General features: G+C 51.2%; 1 protein-coding gene across 1 annotated transcript; it reads left to right on the forward strand.

Moving 5' to 3' along the window:
• Positions 1-3,813: 3,813 nt before the first annotated feature.
• On the forward strand, positions 3,814-19,490 carry MSL1 (MSL complex subunit 1). The gene is made up of 8 exons (XM_073326429.2): positions 3,814-4,871; positions 8,395-8,618; positions 10,370-10,752; positions 13,624-13,688; positions 14,214-14,281; positions 15,513-15,637; positions 15,785-15,857; positions 16,783-19,490. The coding sequence occupies exons 1-8, from the start codon at positions 4,179-4,181 to the stop codon at positions 16,871-16,873; spliced, it is 1,722 nt and encodes a 573-aa protein (XP_073182530.2). The 5' UTR covers positions 3,814-4,178; the 3' UTR covers positions 16,874-19,490.
• The last annotated feature ends 563 nt before the right edge of the window (positions 19,491-20,053 follow it).

A 20,053-nucleotide genomic window follows, 5' to 3' on the forward strand; every position in this document is an offset into this window, starting at 1 on the left:
AGACACTTTCCCCTCTTCCCCTGGGTCCCAGGCCAGCACCAAACTACAGCCCATTTTTTAGTCCATGGCAATCTGCCCTTTGGAGATTGTCCCGCTGCCCTGTCTGCAGGCCCAACGGTGGGAAATCGACACTGAGGGCCAGATTCTGTGAGGTGCTGAGTACTTGGAACTCCCATCGACTTCAGCTCCCTCCCACCAGCGGTCAGGAGTTGGCCCAAGTGCTTTGGGCCGCTTTGCACTCCTCTTGTCAGCCTTTGCCTTCTCTCTTTAAAATGTGTTTTATTTTGGTTTTTTTGCAGCAGGAGGGAAACCACTGCAGGAAATGAGGCAAAAACAACACAGACACACCCCCCACTTCCCCCCGGGGCCAACAGGACGGTGCAATTGACTAGGCTTTCCCGTGCAGCCTGGTACTTTCAGGATTAGAGCAGAGAGTGGCGCAGCAGATACCTTGCAAGGCCCAAGCTCGCAGGCAGGCAAACACCCCAAGCTTGCAGATTCAGCACCGGGCGCTGATCCAGCCAGTCTGCCATGCTGGATAAGGTCCCTAGTCCAGAAGCTCAGACGGCTCCATGGCAGTTGGGGGTGGCAGTTTGAACTGGGAGCTGGGCGGCTGGAAGGAGATAGCTGGGGCTGGTGGTTTGAACTGGAAAATGACCAGTGGGAGGGAAAGGGGGGAAAGGCTGAGGAGAATGCAGTGGAAGCAGTGAGGGGAAGGCTGGGGCCAGGCAGGGGCAGGACCAGGTAGCAGGCGTGTGAGGGAAAAGCAGTAAGATAAAGAAACTGGGACGAACCAGGGGGAAAAAAAATCAACCAAACAATGGCAGAGAGAGGAATGCGGGGGACAAATCCACACAGACCCCCATAGTGGGGCCAATGCTCCCCCATGCTGCAGGGGAGGGGGGTTGAGCTGCCACCTGGTGACAGTATAAAATGAAACCAGGAATTTTTCTCCTTTAGTGAACCCTGATCTGGCCCACTCTGCTGACACAAAGGCCCTGTTAAAGTCAACGGGACCATTGGAGGGAATGGAGACCACTCCTGGGATATGGGATTGGACCCTGGGGCAGTCGTTATTTCTGGTGAGGGGTGAACACTGAGGTATCGATTGCTGGTGCTCTGGGGTCTCTAGTTACTGAAGCAATACATGTAAACTCAGGGGACTGGAGTGCTTTGCATTGCCACCCTTTAGGCCAATTAGGAGTCCCTCTGATGGAGTCCTGAAGGAGGCCCCAGAAGCCATAAGGAAGCCTGTGTGAAGCCCCATAGGTATCAGTGCAGAGACCATGCAAGATCGGGGCCTTTGAGTCTCCCTGGTTTTCCGTCCTACCCCTTTATGCCCCTATGTATGCCATAGTTGGGCCCTGCCCCCACGTTACCTGATGGCAGCCCAGAGGGCACCAGGAACCTAGACGTGTGACAATTTTGCAATTATATAAAACCCCCCACAAACCTAACACACATCATGAGGTGCTTTGCAAATGTGATCTAATGACATGGAATGACAGCCCAGCCTGGGAGGAACAGGCCCCAGCAGAAGATACGTTTGTTATCATTGTGTATTTGGGGTTTTTTGTCATCGTCTCGCTGAACACATTCCAGACACACAACCCTTTACTTCAGCTTTTGAGTGTCTCACGTTTTTTATATTGTGCATTTTCTGGTACTAGAGTGGTTGGCGATGGCTATGGTATGCTACATGTAGTGCAGTGGGAAAGCACCTTATAAACAATTATGATTAAAATATTTTGGAGGTTCCTTATTCCTATATCACTCGGTAGAGTACATTGTACTGGCTCAGGATCGTTTCATTGCATGTTATTTATTCCTACATGGGACCACTATGAATTTAGACTAAACTCTGATAAAGAAGCCATTGTGTCTTCATCCTGACCAGCAACCATCCCTTCTACGACAGGACAGCAAGAAGCGGGGAAGCCTGATCGCACGACCAGAACGAAATGCAGCGCATGAGCTCTGCCCCCTCCAACCAGGGGCTATGCCCAGAGCACCCAGGAAATCAGACCTCACCGCCTGGCCTCTCTATCCGCCCCCAAAGAACGGGGCCGTAGCCTTGCCCAGGACAAGCTCACCCCAAGTAGGGCACTGCCCTGCCCTTTCCTCCCACAGCCTACCCCTTGGCTCCTTTAGCCCCTGCCCTCCCCCACTTACACCCATTGCCCCTTGGCTTCCTTTCCTTGCCCCCCCGTCTCCCCCCTTTTCCTTCCTCCTCTCATTTACCCCCACTCCTCAACTTCTACCCCTTCCCTTCTTCCCCCTTTCCCACTCTGCCATGTACCCCTCCCGCTGTACTCCCTGCCCCCTCCCTATGTACCGCTCCCCTCTCTACCCCCTCCTCTCCCCATGAACCCTTCCCTCCCCTCCCATGTACCACCTGCTATCTCCCCTCTTATGTACCCCCTACCCCTCTCTGCCCCATCCTCTCCCCATGTACCCCCTGCCCCTCCCCATATACCCCTACCCCTCTCTGCCCCATCCTCTCCCCATGTACCCCCTGCCCCTCCCCATATACCCCTCCCCTCTCTGCCCCCTCCCATGTACCCCGTGCCCTCTCCCCATGTACCCTTCTCCCCTCTTCTCCCATCTCATGTACCCCTCCCCTCTCTGCCCCCTCCTCTGCCCATGTACCCCATCCCTCCCCATGTACCCCTCCCCTCTCTGCCCCCTCCCATGTACCCCTCCCCCTCTTTCCCCTCCCATGTACCCTGTGCCCCCTCCTCCATGTACCCCTCCCATGTACCCCCTCCCCCATGTACCCCTCCCCTCTCTGCCTCCTCCTCTCCCCATATACCCCCCTGCCCCTCCCCACGTACCCCTTCCCTCTCTCCCCCCTCCCCCAGATACCCCTCCCCGCCCCACGTACCCCTTCCCTCTCTCCCCCCTCCCCCAGATACCCCTCCCCGCCCCACGTACCCCTTCCCTCTCTGCCCCCTCCCATGTACCCCCCCGCCCCAGGCGCATGCGCCGGGCGCGGAGCAGGGGGAGGCTGGTTTAAAGGCACCGAGGAGCAGCGGGGCCCGAGCGGCGGCGGCGGCACCGAGCGAGCCGGGGGCGGGAGGCGGCGAAGGCGGGGCCGGGAGCGGGGGCCCGGCGGAGGAGCGAGGCCGCGGCCGCCCCGCGCGTCCCCCCCCCCGCCCCGCAACCGCGGCCCCGCGCGCCGCCGAGAGCCGGAGGGAAAATGGAGGCGCTCGGCGGCCGCTGAGAGACGGAGCCGCCGCCGGCCCGGCCGAGAGAGGGGCCGCCCCGTCCCGCCGGCAGGGGGAGCCAGCCCGGGGGGGCGTCGGGGGGGGTCCAGGGAGCCGGCCCGGGGGGGCCCGGGGAACCGGTCGGGGGGGGTGTCGGGGGGGGCCCGGGGAGCGAGCCCGGGAGGGGGCGTCAGGGGGGGTCCGGGGAGCCGGTCGGGGGGGGGTGTCAGGGGGGAGCCGCCCCGGGGGGGGGCGGGATCTAGCTGCGTCCTAGAAAGCGGCCCCGGGACACCTAATATCCACCCCCTAGCAGGGGACCCGGGATCCGGCCCCTCCCGGCGGGGGGCACCGGGGGGGGGAGGGGAGAACCGGGATCCGGCCCCTCCCGGCGGGGGGCACCGGGGGGGGGGAGGGGAGAACCGGGATCCGGCCCCTCCCGGCGGGGGGCACCGGGGGGGGGGAGGGGAGAACCGGGATCCGGCCCCTCCCGGCGGGGGGCACCGGGGGGGGGAGGGGAGAACCGGGATCCGGCCCCTCCCGGCGGGGGGCACCGGGATCGGGCACCGGGGGGGGGGAGAACCGGGATCCGGCCCCTCCCGGCGGGGGACCCGGGATCGGGCACCGGGGGGGGGGAGAACCGGGATCCGGCCCCTCCCGGCGGGGGGGGGGGCGGCGGCACCCACCCGGGCCCGGCCACCCGCAGTCTCCGCCCCGGCAGCAGGGGGCGCCCCCGCCCGGCCGAGGCTCCGTCCGCCCGCCCCTCCCCGGGGGAGCCCCTGGCCGGGGCCTGCGCCCGGGGGCGGGGATGAGCCCGCCGGAGGCCGCCCGCTAGCCCGGCTGCCCCGCCGCATGGAGCGCGCCGCCCGCCCGGCCCCGCGCTCCTGCTCTCCGCCGGCCCATGGCGCCGGGCGGTAGCGGCCGGGGCCTCGTCCCGCAGCTGGCCCGGGCCCGGAGCGGCGCGGAGGCCGCACCATGACCATGAGATCCACCGTCTTCAAGGCGGCCGCGGCCACGGCGCTGAACGCGGACAGGCTGGACTACGAGAGGCCGGGGCTGGCGCTGGAGCCGGGCCCGGAGGAGGAGCCGGGCGGGGAGGCCGCCCCGCTGCCCCGCCAGCCGCCCCGCAAGCCCAAGGAGCCGCCCCCGCTGGGGGGACACAAGGGCCGCGGCGGCGGGGGCGGAGGCGGCGGCGGCGGCGGCGGGGGCGGGCCGGCGGCGGCGGCCGGGGCGCCCGGGCAGCAGGAGGAGAGCTGGGGCGGCCTGGTGCCCCTGCCCTGCCCCCCGGCCAGCAGCAAGCAGGCCGGCGTGGGGGATGCCAGCAGCAGGCCCAAGTACCAGGCGGTGCTGCCCGGACACACCGCCTCCCAGGTGGCGGCGAAGGACAAGGGCTGCCCGGCCGCGGCCAGCGCCCCGGCCCCGGCCCCGCCGGCCTCGGCCACGGCGGAGCCGGGCCAGCCGCCTCCCGCGGCGGCCGCCGCGGCCTCGGAGAGCAAGTGGAAGAGCGGCGTGCGGAAGAGCCCCATGGGGGCCGGCGGGGGTTCCTCCAACCAGGCGGCCTGCCTCAAGCAGATCCTCCTGCTCCAGCTGGACCTGATCGAGCAGCAGCAGCAGCAGCTGCAGGCCAAGGAGAAGGAGATCGAGGAGCTCAAGGCCGAGAGGGACACGGTACGTGAGGGGTTAATGGGAAAGGGGCGCGGACCCGGCGACAAGGGGTTAGTGGGGGGGGACACACGGCGCCCGAGGGGTTAATGGGCAAGAGGAGCCCCGTAACGAAGGGGTTAATAGGCAAAGCAGCCTGCAGGAGACAAGGGGTTAATGGGGGGGTGGGGCTGCTGGCACACGGCGCCCCAGGGGTTAATGGGAAGAGGAGCCCCGTAACGAAGGGGTTAATAGGCAAAGCAGCCTGCAGGAGACAAGGGGTTAATGGGGGGGTGGGGCTGCTGGCACACGGCGCCCCAGGGGTTAATGGGAAGAGGAGCCCCGTAACGAAGGGGTTAATAGGCAAAGCAGCCTGCAGGAGACAAGGGGTTAATGGGGGGGTGGGGCTGCTGGCACCCGGCGCCCCAGGGGTTAATGGGAAGAGGAGCCCCATAACGAAGGGGTTAATAGGCAAAGCAGCCTGCAGGAGACAAGGGGTTAATGGGGGGGTGGGGCTGCTGGCACACGGCCCCCGAGGGGTTAATGGGCAAGAGGGGCGTTGCAACCAAAGGGTTAACGGGCAGCGGGACAGGGCGAGGGCACTAAAGGGGGCTAGTAACTGTCAATGAGTGGGGGAGGGGCAGGGCAGCCCAAGGGTTAAAGGGCTGGGGTCCGGTTGCCATGGGGCTGAGATTAGAAAAGGCCAGGGAGAGGAACGGGTTAATTTAAAGGAGCCCATCAGGGATTATGGTCGGGTTAAGGCTGGAGCGATATAGTTTGTGAAGGGTTAAATTAAAGGGGCCCAGTATGGGGCTCCTACATATGCTTGGCATGGAGGTAGGGCTGCAGCGAGCCATCTGGGTGGCGGGGCAGGAGAGCACAGCGGGCCCTTTAACTGCCGCTGTTGTAATTACTACAAATGGATAACAAACGCCCCACTTCCCAGAGCAAATTCTTTCCCTCCTCTTTGCTCCTCTCCAGGGAGCCTCCCACTCCCCACCCCCTTGTGCTATAATGAGACCAGCCTCAGTTCCTCCTCCTCCTCCTCCTTTAAATGTTTCACACGTACTGTGGCAATGTACAGAAACCTGGCCAGGGTCCAGACTAGGATACTGCTGACCCGCTTTGCTGATAGGAGAATGGAAGCCTGGCCCACTTGCAGAGCTGTACTAATGCAGGGTTTGCTCCTTAGTCAAATGCAGGGCTGAGGGGGAAGGCTAATTGTAAAGCAGTGGTGCCCCCTCTCCCCCCCTCCCAAAATAGCATGGAGATATTCATGGGGCAGAGGGGATTAGATTTGGAAAGACCCACTGGATCAGAACCAAATGAATATTTGTTAGCGTTTCCCCTGCAAGCAGGAGTTATTTAAAACTATCCGATTTGGTGCAGATTTCTCAGTGCAGACCCATAAATAGTCCTCTGCTCCCTTAAAACGTCACAAAGTCGATTGGTCTCACTATCCTGTCCATAATCTGCAAGCCTGCAGCAACTTAAAAATACATTTCTTCCCCTTCCTATAATTGTCCCCCTACAGAAAGGGTATTCTAGTTTTGTTTTTTTGCAAAAATCTTCAAAGGGCTGCATATCCAATGGGTAGGGTGACCAGACGTCCCGATTTTATAGGGACAGTCCCGATTTTGGGGTCTTTTTCTTATATAGGCTCCTATTACCCCCCACCCCCGTCCTGATTTTTCACACTTGCTGTCTGGTCACCCTACGAGTGAGTGAGGGGTTATTTTCCTTGCTTTCCAAAGGAATGGCATGAGCCAGCGGGCAGTATTTTACTGGCGTATGCTGACTGCAAGGTGGGATAGGATCTGAGGTGCAAGGAGGCACTGTCAAAACATCTCCTGGTGTTGGTCTGAGTAAAGTTAACCAACATGGAGGTAGCAGCTGCTGTATTGCAGTCAAAGGGTGTGATGGGAGTTTTGACACGTGGGATTCTCTGAGAGTTTAAAAAAAATTAAGGAAACAGAACACACAAGCCATGTGTGATAAGCCTGTGAGTCAAACAGAGATACAAGCACATCTGAGTTAATTCTCTCTGGCTCTCTAGTCCCTCCTGCTGTCTGTAGATGCATAATCAATTCCAGAGGCTATGTCCCCTACCTGCAGTACCTAGGCAAAGCAGGGGGTAAATTAAGGACACTACTGAATTTCTTTTCTCTCTTGTAATGAAGCTGAGGAAAACTGGAAGGGGGGAAAGCTAAAAATTCATTTTCTTGGTGCATTGTGTCCATATGATTCAATTCTGTGGAACGGTGTGAAGGTTAAAGGTGGCATGCGCTCATGCTCTCTCTCGCACGCTCATGTGCACACACGTGCACGCGCACACAGAGAGCATGATTTGGGACTGCAGGACCCACTGAAAGAGGCGCACAAGCCACACTGAAAGTCATTGGGGCTTGTGTGTCTCTCACTTAACATGTGCTTTTCAAAAGCACCTGGAGGAAGAGATGGATCTATGGAATGCATTGCATACACAATTACAGATCTGTCTGAATTATAAAACACTACTGCATTTTAATCAGAGGCTTTGGTAAGCCTCTTTTCTTTTCTTTCTAATCTATTTTAAATTGATATTCTTCGGACCTAATTACAAATTACCTGGCCTAGTTGAATGTAGGGGTGATGTGCAAAGTTCGAGAGCACCCAAAACTGCACCATATCTGTCAGTTGGAATGATTTGTAAACATTTGTTCCCTTCTTGGATCTTCAAATGGTGTTGGTTGGGGAACAAGGGGAAGCAATAAATCAAATTACAAGTGAATATTTTATTGAGTTTTGAATGCAAAAATGTGGTGGTTTTGGAGCTGAGATGTCCGGACTTCTTGTGGGTAAACAGAACGGGTAAAAATTTCAAAAGTGCCTAAGCCCCATTGAAAATCAATAGGATTGAGGCTCTAGATTTACTTAGGTGCTTCTGAAAATTTGACCCCTAAACACTTTCTTATTTGTAAAGGTATCTCTTATTACAACCCTGTTTCTTTTGCCCTTTTCCCCATGTGGGCTGTCCCCTGATTTCTTCCCTCTGTAGCTTTGGGAGGGGAGTTGAATTATGTAAGCCAAATTGCGCTGTGCCTTAGCGAGTCTGAAATATTAAATCTGAGGCTGTAATTTTCACTCTAAAGTGAGAGGTGCGGCCTCAGGATTTTCAGCTTTATAATGGGGATCAGAAATGTGTCTTTCTAATTCATCTGATCACTCCACAGCCATATTCACAGTTCTAGAGGTGAAATTCATACTGGTCATCTTCCTTGAAACCTGCGTTGGGAAAACCGTGGGGGTATAACCTGAAACAAGTGACAATACTGAAATAAAGTCGTCTTCCTTTCTGTGATGTCTTGTTCTATGTAAAATTTGGAGAAAGATTTTAATTATAGCTCAGAGGTGGTGGACAGCAAGGCACAAATACCAGAACAGGTGTGGTGTGAGGCAAATAAGTTAGGGTGTCTTTGTTTTTTTAAAATCAAACTGGAATTGGTGTAATTCTTCTCTGATGAAAACATGCCGGCTAAAGCGTAAGTGTTGGCCTTGGTTCTTCTTTCAGCTCCTAGCTCGGATTGAGCGCATGGAAAGGAGGATGCAGCTGGTGAAGAAGGATAATGAGAGAGAGAAACACAGGATTTTTCAAGGGTATGAAACCGAAGAGAAGGCTGAATCAGAAGCATCTGAGAAACTACAGATTGAATGCCAGCAGGATCTCTTGGACACATCCCAGCCCCTGCCTCCAAAACACTTCTCATATGGAAGAAATGGAAAGGGACATAAAAGGTACAGGACCACTTCACGACCTTATTCTTCATAAGGGCTTGCCACACAGCAGTGGGGCCTGTGTGTGTATATACGCATCTGCTGTCCGTCACATCGCTTGTATAAAAGATCATTGTAGCTTTAATGCTATTTCTCCAACACTAACTCATGTCAGCTTTTCATTTAACTGTTTGGCAGATACCAAAAAGCCTGACAAATAGGACACTGGCTTGTTGAGTGACCTTGGGCAAGTTGTGTCCCTGCTCTGTGCCTCAGTTTCCCCATCTGTAAAATGGGGATAATGATCCCAACCTCCTTTCTAAAGTGCTGTAAGATCTACTGCTGAAAAGCGCTAGAGAAGAGCTAGGTGTTCGCATACGTGTTCCAATACCAAGCAGCAAGTACCATCCATATTAGATGCAGAACAAAGAATATGCCTGGATTTTGTAAGTCAGGGATAACTTAGGATAGCCCACTTGTGGATTTGCTCCTTTGAGTTATCTGAGTAATGTTGGCTTGAAATAAAAGGCATTCTTCCATCCAGAGGATATGACAGGGAGTGAGTTTGCCTCCTTTACCAAGTGGGTTAGCCCATTTTTTGTCCAAGAGGTTTGTAACTTTGCGTGGCAATGTTTTTTTGGGCCACTCATTGCTCCCAAGTTCACATTTATGTCCCCAAATACCCTTCTCTTTTTTTTAAGAGGACACTGGTACCTTGAAAATCGGATTTTTCTCTCTCTCAAACTTACCTACCGCCAAGTAATTTTTCTTGTTCTCCCCTCCCCCAACTTGTTAACTTGTGCATTTGACAGTTTAACTCTGTTCTTAATGGTCTGTTTCATTTGTCTCATGCACTAATATGAGTACATTCTAGTCTAGTATATGTACGTTTTTAGACTGACTCAGGTAAGGAGGGGAAACTGAGGCACAGAGGTGACGTGACTTGCCCAATGTTGTGCAGCATTTCAGTGGCAGAGCCTGGAATAGAATCCAGGTCTCCCGGCTCTCAGTTCAGTGTCTTAGCCACCAGACCATGCTGTCTCTCATCACTCAGGCATTGATCGTGGGGAGCTCGCAAGCATGCTCTTCCCCAGGCCCTGCGAGAGGGTGTTTGCTATAACAGCAAAGCTGAAACTAATGAGGGAGCAGGCAGGTGTGTATGGGAAGGGGGAGGAGGCGTGTGTTTGACGTTGATCTTGAGGGATCCACCCAAAAGGCCCTTCTGATTATCAGGGGAATAGGGAAAAGCCCGCTCGTTTCTTTTTAAGACCAACTTTTTTTTTTTTTTTTTTTTTTTTTTAAAGCATGCTGTCTCAAAAAATAGATCAGCGACCTTCTCATCAGTTGGGAGTGTCCCTTTAATCCATGTCTGGCACTGTGCAGGTAGCAGTCACTTTGCAGCTCTTTCCAGTCATCCATGGCTCTGGAAGCTGGATTGCTGTATTGCAACACACTCTGTCAGGGGCTACCCGTGGAAGGTTACAGCTCCTGTCGTACCAGAGTGAAAGCAGTAGTCTCAGGGAGCTCAATGCACCAGTCTCCTGGAAATAAAACTCCTCAGCCTTCGGTTGCCTCTCTCGCAAACTTTGCTGCCCGATCTCTGCAAAGGGACATACATTTAGACTATACCAATGTAAATCTATGATTATGGGACAACTAGCATTAGCTTTCTGGCATGCACAGTAAAAAATACAGATGCTGGGAAAATGAGTAGCCTGCTCTTGCAATAGGCTAGCTGAATAGGCTGTTAAACTCTCTCCCTTCTTTAACAGGAAGTCAGCGTTTGGAAGTGCAGAGAGGAAAACTCCAGTTAAAAAGCTGGTGGCCGAATTTTCAAAAGTCAAGAATAAAACTCTGAAATACTCTCCAGTGAAAGAGGAGCCAAGTAGCTCTTTATCCGAAACTGTTTGCAGACGTGAACTGAGGAGTCAAGAGACTCCAGAAAAAGCCAGATCGCTAGTGGACGCTCCCTTAAAACCATCCACCCCATTGAAAAGTCCCAGTGCCCACCCCAGGGATAAAAGTTTCCCCAGCGAGACAGAAGATCTGCCGTACCTTTCAACCACCGAAATGTACTTGTGTCGTTGGCATCAACCTCCCCCGTCACCGTTGCCGTTACGAGAGCCCTCTCCAAAGAAGGAGGAGACTGTAGCAAGTAAGCGAACAAAAACTTGCTTGTAGCTGCATAATGGTCAGTCTGACACGGGTGCTTGCCACCTGAAGTGTTACCCTTCTACTGGACAGATGCTCGGCAAACGTGAAAATAGGTGGAATTACCACAAAGCAGTGCTCTGTCATTCCCTGATTGTGGGAGGTGTCTGCTAGTAACAAACTAGCAGCTGTGGAAGGAGCTTTAAAGCCACAGTTGGGTTTCTGTAAGCCCGAGAGTGGCTCTGTCTGTGTTTTGCATAGTGCTTACGTGATCCTATGAAGGCAGAGTGCATCTCGGGATGTAGATTGTCCCTGGTTTTGTTTTCACTTAAAAAAAACAAACACTTTTCAGCTCTGAGATCTTTAATGTGACCATTATGTAAAGGGGCCTTCACTCTAGCCTTGTCTGCGCTGGGATTTCTTCCTAAAAAGCGTCCCCCATTACTGCCACGTGTTCACTCCAGAGGTGAAAGCAACAGCAGGAATGGTGGTGGGCACAAGGCACTGGTAGCTGCTGGCATCTTAATCACCATGTTTTCTAGGCCTGCTCTGAGCAGCGCTGACCAATGCAATGGCAACAAAAGCCAGCAGCTGTAAGAGCCCTGTCTACACTAGGGCTCACGGTAGGCTGCTTTTAGGAGGAATGGCTAGTGCAAGCCACGCCTCTGACTGCAAGGTGAACTCCCTTCTTTGCCCTCACGGGCACGCACCAGGCCATGCTGTCACAGTCGACACATCGAATTGCTGCCTCATGATGGCTGGGTGGGCAGAAGGAATCTTTTGGTGACCCACACGATCCCTGGTACAGAAACCAGTCAGGGGTGTCAAAGTGAACCCCCTGCTCGCTGATCGCCCTTCCTTTAGTTTCCAGCCATCTTCTGCAGCTGCACAGAAGCATTCTGCCTGCTGCTCAGCAAAGTGAACTAAGATCCCACAATCCCAGCCTGCTTTGCTCTTGGCAGGCAGTATACATCCAGCTCTCTTCAGAGCCGTTGTCTAGAGGAGGTCCAGGAGCGGTGAGGTCTGCTGCCCAGCGAGGTGTGTGGACAGGCGATGCTTGTGAGCAGGCAGCTGCTCTTATCCCATGACTTGGGGGAGAGGGGTGTTTTCTGATGTATTTTACCTTGACCCTGCCACCCCCAACTCCTCTCTGCCTTCCCATCACTTCAAAAGTCAAATCCTGTCTCCTCAGTAACGTCTCGGGAACCTGTCTCTTGCCTTTTGGAGGGTAAGGTGGCCTGCGGCCAGACCAGACATTCGCACAAGCTGGATTCCAGAGCTGTTGGCACTGGCAGTAGCTGTTGGTCAAGTGTGCCAAACTTGTGTGGCATCTCCCCTCTCTGTCCTGAAACAAGAAATAACCCGACACCAGCTAGGGTGAAGTGACCTTGAGGGTCTGATTTCAGTGCACAGAAGTCAGGAAGCACGAGTTGACCATCCATGCTTTGAACTCGCCCTGTGCTGAGGCAGGCCCGGGGACTGACGTGCACTGACCTACAAGGCAGAGATGATTTGAACAAAGCCAGTTCACGGGCTGCCTTTTAAGCCTCTTTGTTTACATGGCAACTTCCATGCCCATTTCTGTGGAATTGGGAAGCACCTTGCTGTTCATTGCTGAGAAATTGTATCTTGGTCTTGCAGTGGTGGTGGTGATTTTCACGGAATCATGCCGCTTGTGAAAATCAGGACAATGGAGCAGTGAGGGGATTTGTAAGGAGAAGGGATTAATGTGAGGCCTACGTTTTTCCCATGTTCTCCTGCCTCTAAATCTTGTTGAGTGTCTAACAGCTAAAACCTGGGTTAGCTTTGTGGAAATACTTCATGATCCCAGGGTTGAGATCTGTTTTGAAAGCTCTCCTGGCAAAGCGTCCAAGATTGGGGGTGTCTTGGGAGAGGGCTAGTTCCTTATTCTGCATCAGGGATGGAATGGGTCACGGCATAAATACTCTTCAGGCAAATGAGCTGAAAATCCACTTTCCCCATTTTCTTTCTTACCTGCCAAGTTCTGAGTCCAGGTTCCCTAGCAACAACAAGCTGCTTTGATGATAAAGTAACCCTGATCTGTAGAGAGAAGGGAGTCTCCACGAACAATGGCCCTTAAAGGGTAAGCAGCAATATTTAGAGCAGCCTCTCAGTTTGCACGTGCACCTGGTTTCAAACTTGGATGCGGAAAACACAAACCCTAATAAATGTGCATGCATGACACACAAGGCCGGGTTGAGGCCAGCTGAACATATAACCCCAATTTTCTGCCTTCTCTCTAAACACAGCACCTCTCTGATCCTTTTAAACAGCGACCGCTTTAAAACAAGCACTGTTCTATTGATGGGTTTTGTCCCCACACAGATTTATGGTGTGTGAGGTTAGCATGTAAAAGAGGAACAGATCTGGCACTAAATTAGGTTTGAAACTCTCCAGTTTAAGCATGTGTGGTATACCAAACTGATCCCTTCTTTTTAATCCAATTGTTTGGTTTCTCTTAAAGGTAAACTCTCTTCCCAGTTCCTGGATCACTGGGGATGTGACATGTTGTGGTCAGAGTAGCTACGTAAATCAAGCTTGCAAATGATGAGTACATATATTACAGGCTAAGATCTAATTAAACATTTCCTTGAGTTCAGGAAGCAGAGTTTCCATTTTCAGCAGTTTGACTGATGGTGAGTTGCTCCTTTTGAACAGAAGCATCTGTGCAGAACAGAGGGCCATGTTTTTAGTGGCTTCAGCAGGGAACTGGAAATCAGGATTCCTGGGTTCTGTTCCCAGCTCTGGGAGAGTAATGTGGTAACTGGATGAAATTCTGTGCCCTGTGTTATATATTAGGTCTCTTCTGGCCTGTGAAAACACTGACCCATGTTAACTCTGTTTCCTTCCACAGTTCCTTCTTGGAGGGACCATGCTGTGGAGCCCCTCAGAGACTCAAACCCTTCAGATCTCTTGGAGGTACATAATCAATTATTGGTTTTGGTGAAGGAGACCAAAGAGAATAAATCGCTGTGGGCCTGCATGTGTACAACTTGTAGATGTAACAATACCCATTTTACCATTGAGCCAGTGGTCTGTTTTAAAGCTTGAACTTGTGTCTGTGGGGTCGTTAGTATGGTTTGATCAATAGGGAAATGCTAGTTTTCCTGTCTGGGGCAGGAATCTCATACCTTTTCATGAGCAGTCCTCCTTGATGAGCTGATATTAAATAATGGTAAAACCTTGGAAACTCTTGACTGTTATTAAACTGTTCGAGTAAATAATTGCTGTAGTTTTACAACTGGGTGTGGCCGCTGAGAGGTGACTCACCGCAGAACCTGGATTTGGATTTGTACCTTCCTGTGGATGTTTGTGTTGTGTTTGTGGTACAGTCACTCTGCAGCCCTTCCCTCCATTGCAGGGAAAGTGGATTGCAGTGGTGAATGAACAAGCACATGCCTGTTGTGGGGGAGGAGAGGCTAACATCTGCTCTTATCTTCCCAGAATCTAGATGACAGTGTATTTGCCAAAAGGCACGCGAAGCTGGAGCTGGATGAGAAGAGAAGAAAAAGGTAAGGGCAAAGATTCTCCCACCCTGAATATTGCAGTAACGGCTTTTGCGGTCTCTGGCACTCCAGGGCCGCTCTAAAAATGAGTTAGACTCAGACGTGCACCCACAAGTGAAGAGGAAGGATGCCATGTATCAGAAGTTTGTGGAGCAGGAGCTTTTTGTTCTAGTTCTTAGTGTGTTTCTCTTATTTTAAACTCCCCTCCTCTGTTCAGTTAGTGCAGGGTTCAGGGAAGAGCCCAAGAGTGATCTGGGGTCTGGCAAACATGCCGAATAATGAGAGACTCGTAGAATTTGATCTATTTAGCTTATCAAAGAGATGGTTGAGAGATGAGACTTGAACATGGTCTTCAGGTACCTCCACACCCTCTCTCATCTCAGAGGGGTCTTTAGCCTAGCAGGCAGTGGTTGGAATTGGAAGTTAAAAACAAAATTCAAACTGGGAATGAGCTGCAGGATTTTCAGAGGGGGTAACTGAACCATCAGAGCAGCTTTCCGGGTGATAGCTCTAGCTGACGAAAGCTCATGCTCAAATAAATTGGTTAGTCTCTAAGGTGCCACAAGTCCTCCTTTTCTTTTTGCGAATACAGACTGACACGGCTGTTACTCTGAAACCTTTCCAGGTGATGTTATTCTCCAACACTTGGAGTCTTTAGGTCAAGACGGGGTGTCTTTTTCAAAGATACTCTTGTGGAACCATGAATTATTGAGCTTAATGCAGGAACTGCTGGGGGAAATATTCTGGCCTGTCTGGCTAGATGATCAGAATGGTCCCTCCTGGCCTTTCCATCTATGAACTCTGTGTTTGTAATGACAGTCATAAGCCATGGGGGGTCATAGATATTAGGGGTTGATGAGACCCAGTAGGTCATCTAGTGCATCCCCCTGGCCAGTAGATTGATTCTTCCCTGTGTTGTACTCAGAAGCCAGCTTGGCCATCTCCTGTTCGTGCACCAGCATCTGTGTCCGCAGGAAAGTGCATGGATCTGAGAACAGAAAAAACATCTGGGAGGAGAAGCCCTTTCACGCTACTTGGTGTGCGTGTGTTCTCTGTTATCTCAGCCCTAGAATAATGATGGTGGCTGCAGATGGAGCAGATACCTAGTCACGAGGCCTCATCAGTGGATGTTAGGGAAGTGCTCTACGGCCATCCATCCAAGGAGCTCAAAGTACCACCAAGTATAGTTTATTGAATAAGGATTTTTAACTGCTGGGGCTTGTTTTACGTTTTCCAGGTGGGATATTCAGAGGATCAGGGAACAAAGAATTCTACAGCGACTGCAGCTCAGAATGTATAAAAAGAAAGGAATCCAGGAATCTGAGCCTGAAGTTACCTCATTTTTCCCTGAGCCAGATGATGGTGAGTTCCTTATCAGACAGGTTTGGGGGGGACGAGGGTGGGGAGCACTTGCTCTAAATCAGTGGGTCTGTAGCTGTAACCTAGCCATGCATACAAATAAGCCATGCAGCTGAGTAACATTCTTCCATTGTGTTTTTCTCCTGATAGTTGAAAGCTTGCTGATTACCCCCTACTTGCCTGTTGTAGCATTTGGCCGACCATTACCAAAACTAACCCCACAGTAAGTATTTCTCGCTTGTAAATTTCCAACAGGGCTCCTCTAAAGTGAATCCAGCAAGGAAGCTGGACCATGCTTTTGGAAGTGGCATTCAGTAGAACACACGCAGCCACCATGCTAGTCTCTAAACAGCCCTGAAACGGTCATTCAGGCTGGGCAGTAGCTCAGTGTTCCTGCCTGGATGTGTACTCAGCTCAGGTGAAGTGGGACCCAGTGGCTAAACGTTTGCAGGCAGCGTGCTGCCAGTCCTTGAGTACTGTGCTGTGTGTGGCCAGCTCAGCACAGAACTCGCCCCAGAGGCTGGCCTAGTACAGCATTGAATGTGGACGATGCTGTTAATTCTCAGCTACCCAGACAGAGGATAGAAGTGTGCGCTGGAGGAGAGGGGCCGGAAGGAAGTCTTGTAGACACAGTTGCTGATTCCCAGGCCCTTTCTTCCAAGACTGCTCCCACCCCACTCTGATGCTTTAGAATCTACAGTGCAGAATCAAACACCATATGAGAGCAGGACGCCCATCGCGGGCCTACAATGCTTCCACTTCGGTCGTCGGGGCTCGTGTGCTCAGCATTCAACGTGCAGAAGGCTAGTCCTGTACAGATTTACACCCTCATCTGATGGGGAAGGCAGTGTGCCCTGGAGGGTAGAGCATTGGACAAGGACTTGGAAAACCTAGGTCTAGTCCTAGCTCTTCCAATGGCTGGGTGACCTTGGGCAAATCACTGCACTTCTCTAGGCTTCCTTTTGTAAAGTGCTTTGAAACTGACTGATGCAAAGATTATAATAAATAAACTCTAATTATGATTAATTATCCAATATAGTTTGGGGGTTGCGGGCAGTAATTCAGCCACAGCATCTCATTCAAAACAACCTCCTGTTCTGAACTGGGTGTTTTCATCATGGATCAAGGCCTTTTTCTCTTTGTGACAGGAACTTTGAGCTGCCGTGGCTGGACGAACGAAGCCGCTGTCGGCTGGAGATGCAGAAGAAGCAGACGCCTCACCGAACGTGCAGAAAGTAGCTGCCCGGGCAGCGTTGCGATGGACTTAGCACGCCATTGGCAATGGCTGGCAAGGAACTATTTGTTTTTCAGTCCCGTGAATCTTTACCCTCGTGGATATTCTCATTCACTGATGTTTTTCTCCATGCCTCTGTATTTTTTCCCATCCTTCTGGTTTTCACAAAAACTCTTTACCTGGCTGATTAACTGTGGTTTATTTATTTCTTTCCCCTCCCGCTTTCCTTAGCAGCAAGTTTTCAAGCTTTATGCTGGAACAACAGGGCTGGAAGCTCAGACACCTTTTGCTCTCTGCCTAAGCTTCATTAGCTGCTGTGGCCACTACAGTTCATAAGAGGCCTTGTGAAGGTTGGGAAGCCTAAAAACAGGCCTGCCTTGTGACCTGTCCCACCTGCAGGTCCCCGTCGGTGATGCCTGTGTGTTGGCTCAGCGTGTGGTGCTCGTCACCTCTCTGAAGCTGATGTTTATTTTCTTAGACATTCAGCAGCGAGAACTTGCAGATGGAACCAGCAGGCAGAGTTAGGCCAAGCTTGTCACACTGTCACTTTGAAACTCTGTGGTGAAAAGAACCCACCTAAGAGTGTAGATTTGGCTGCAAATTCCTCTTGCCTGACAGATCAGGCTTCCAATAGGGTGCCTGTGATGTGCTAGATAGGTCTTTTATAATAAATGGGTGAAAACTAACTTCATGAATGCCCACTTCCCCTGAGAGAGGCTGGCAGATGGTTCTGAATGTGCCGTGTCTCACTGAGTGCGGCTGGTTGAGCCCTGCGTCCCATTGTCGCCACAAGACGCACCCGGTTAGTTACCTGCGTCAGAAATGGGTTAGCTGCGCATATTCTGTAGCGAGACTGCCCTTGCTCGAATCCCAGGGTGAAAGTGCTTCTGCAGATGAGACTGTTTGCCAGCAGCTATGTCATGTTCTAGACTGAATGGGTATCTGGGGGGAGGGTTTTTTAAACATTTTTGTTTGTGAAAACAGAATTCGAGACGCACAATTGTGGTTCATTTTTATTTAAATGTTTAAGGACAGCACTGGCTGGCAATTCATGTATCTTGTAAACCGCTTGGATTGGCTAGAGGAAATTAGAATGGTGCCTACGCTTTAGCTCTAGTAATTCGCTTCCTTTATGAAATGAGCCTTCGTTGCTGTCCTACACTAATGCGTGATGCCAAACGCTCTGGTATAGGTGTAACTAGTGCTGAAGTCTTGAGCTGAGTGTTTTTTTGTTTTTGTTTCTTTAATTTGGACGACACATTCTCAGTCGCCTTTCAGGCTTTACAGCAGACTGGAGTCAAAGCAGGAATGTTTGGTCTCTAAAGAGAGAACACCTGTTACTCTTGTGCACAATGCTTGCCTGTCTGATTGCTCCTCAGTTATTGTCCTACCGCTGACAGGTGTGTGGTTGCGGGGAGGAGCTAACTTCATTTCTGAAGATGTTAGCGGGCCAGGGAAGAAATGATCCCCTCTGGTTGTTCCTTTTGAGTTCATAGTGTTGTCTAAGGCCAGCAATCTTCTCTCCTTGCTTTGGTTCAAACGGCTATAAATAGTAATGCACAAATACAAAATGTGGTTTTTTTGTTTGTTTTTTTTCTTTTCCCCAAGAGCTGGGGTGTATTCTTATGCAAGTTGGAAGAGAGGCTGGTTCTTGCGACACGGCAGTGGGTTATGCTAGGGTTCCTACAGTAATGGTGTTTGGAAGAGGGTCTGAAACCCACCTAAAAGGGGGAAATCTCTTGAAGCATGGGCCCTGGTACCACATAGCCTGTATAATTAGGGCTAGGCACTGTATTTTTTTTTTTTTTAAATAAGGCTGTTCTTGGGTGTCCTGCTTTCGCATGATAGCGTGTGTCCTTTAATGGATTTCTGTGCAATTAGGAGCCAAAATGTTAAATGGGCAAATATTAGCTTGAGCCTTGTTTCTTTTCTTGATGTTGTCTCTTTCAGGTCTGCATCAAGCAGGTTTTGCATTCTGGTTATACCCTGCATTAGTGGCTTTTCAGGGGTCAGAATACTTTTGAGTCCCAGTGACAGCCAGCTCTGAGAGGTATCTGCTGGCAGCTGCTTGACCTCAGACTTAAGGTCCCACTGGCCATAGCTCCCAGTGCAAAGCCGGTTTTTAAACACTTCTTCATGCTGCCATCCAGACAGGCAGCCAGGTTTTATAAATGATCCTCTTTAATAGACATCTATCCAGCAGTCATCAGCTACAGATGGGGGTGGGGGAGGGGGCAGGGAGTATGCTGGTGGGGAAGTACAAAGTAAAATTTTCAGTGAGTGTTAATGTGGAAAAATAGTCTTATTTCTCCCAGTATGGGCTACAACACTGTGAAATCCAATCTGCAATGGAAGGCCCTGCAATTCCCTATTAGAACTGTTCTTTGGTTTCAAAACCTTGCTTTCTTTAACCAAGTTTAAGCTAGTGTAAAAAATAAAATCTTAAAAAAAAAAAAAATTAAAAGCTTGTCTGTATTCTTCAGCCTTGTTTTATGGCCATTTGACACATAGTTGTCTGTAATGCATACTTTTGATACCATTTCTAATGTGTAAAATCGGTCGTCTTGTAAATATCTTATAAAAAAAAGTTCAGTTGTAAATAAAAACTATTGTGGCTGTTAATTTTTTGAATTTCTGCTTCAGTTTGTTAGAATTAACAGTGTTAATGGGGAGTATTAAACAATTCTGCCTGTATGGTTAAAAATTTAAACAAATCAAATTTTTTTACAATAAAATAGAAAAAAAAAATCTACATTTTGTGGTCACATTTGTCTCAAACCCTTTATACATGTCTTGTTTGGAAACATTCTCACACCCAATTAAAAACGCAGCCTGCCTCTCTTGCATGCTTCGTGTCTCCTATGGAAATGATGTTACCAGTTTTAGAAATGTCGGCGGGTGCTGCTGTAGCTGGCTTAGAACTAGGCAGATTGGAAGAACTGTCTATCCTTGATGCCTTGTCTTTCTCTCTTTTGGTAGTGGTAGAAACTACATTAAGGATCTTTCATCTGACAGGTTGAAGTCCTAACCAGTTAGCCCTCAATTCCATAGCCAAATCTGTGGGACCCACTGTTCAAATGTATGGAAAAAAACTTAAAAATGTTTCCAGAGACTGTTTGTATTCTGACTCCAATTTGCTCTGAAAGACATCCGCCAGAACCTGCTTTGGCTCTTTAAAAACTGCC

Source organism: Lepidochelys kempii, chromosome 27 (genome assembly GCF_965140285.1).
Source record: "Lepidochelys kempii isolate rLepKem1 chromosome 27, rLepKem1.hap1, whole genome shotgun sequence".
Classification (NCBI taxonomy): Eukaryota; Metazoa; Chordata; order Testudines; family Cheloniidae; genus Lepidochelys; species Lepidochelys kempii.

Excerpts from the sequence above, each read along its gene's own strand:
- MSL1 (XM_073326429.2), top strand. The coding sequence starts at position 4,179 with ATGACCATGAGATCCACCGTCTTCAAGGCGGCCGCGGCCACGGCGCTG. Across the intron at positions 8,619-10,369 it reads AATGGAAAGGGACATAAAAG|GAAGTCAGCGTTTGGAAGTG; the intron begins GTACAGGACCAC and ends CTTCTTTAACAG. Across the intron at positions 14,282-15,512 it reads GATGAGAAGAGAAGAAAAAG|GTGGGATATTCAGAGGATCA; the intron begins GTAAGGGCAAAG and ends TACGTTTTCCAG.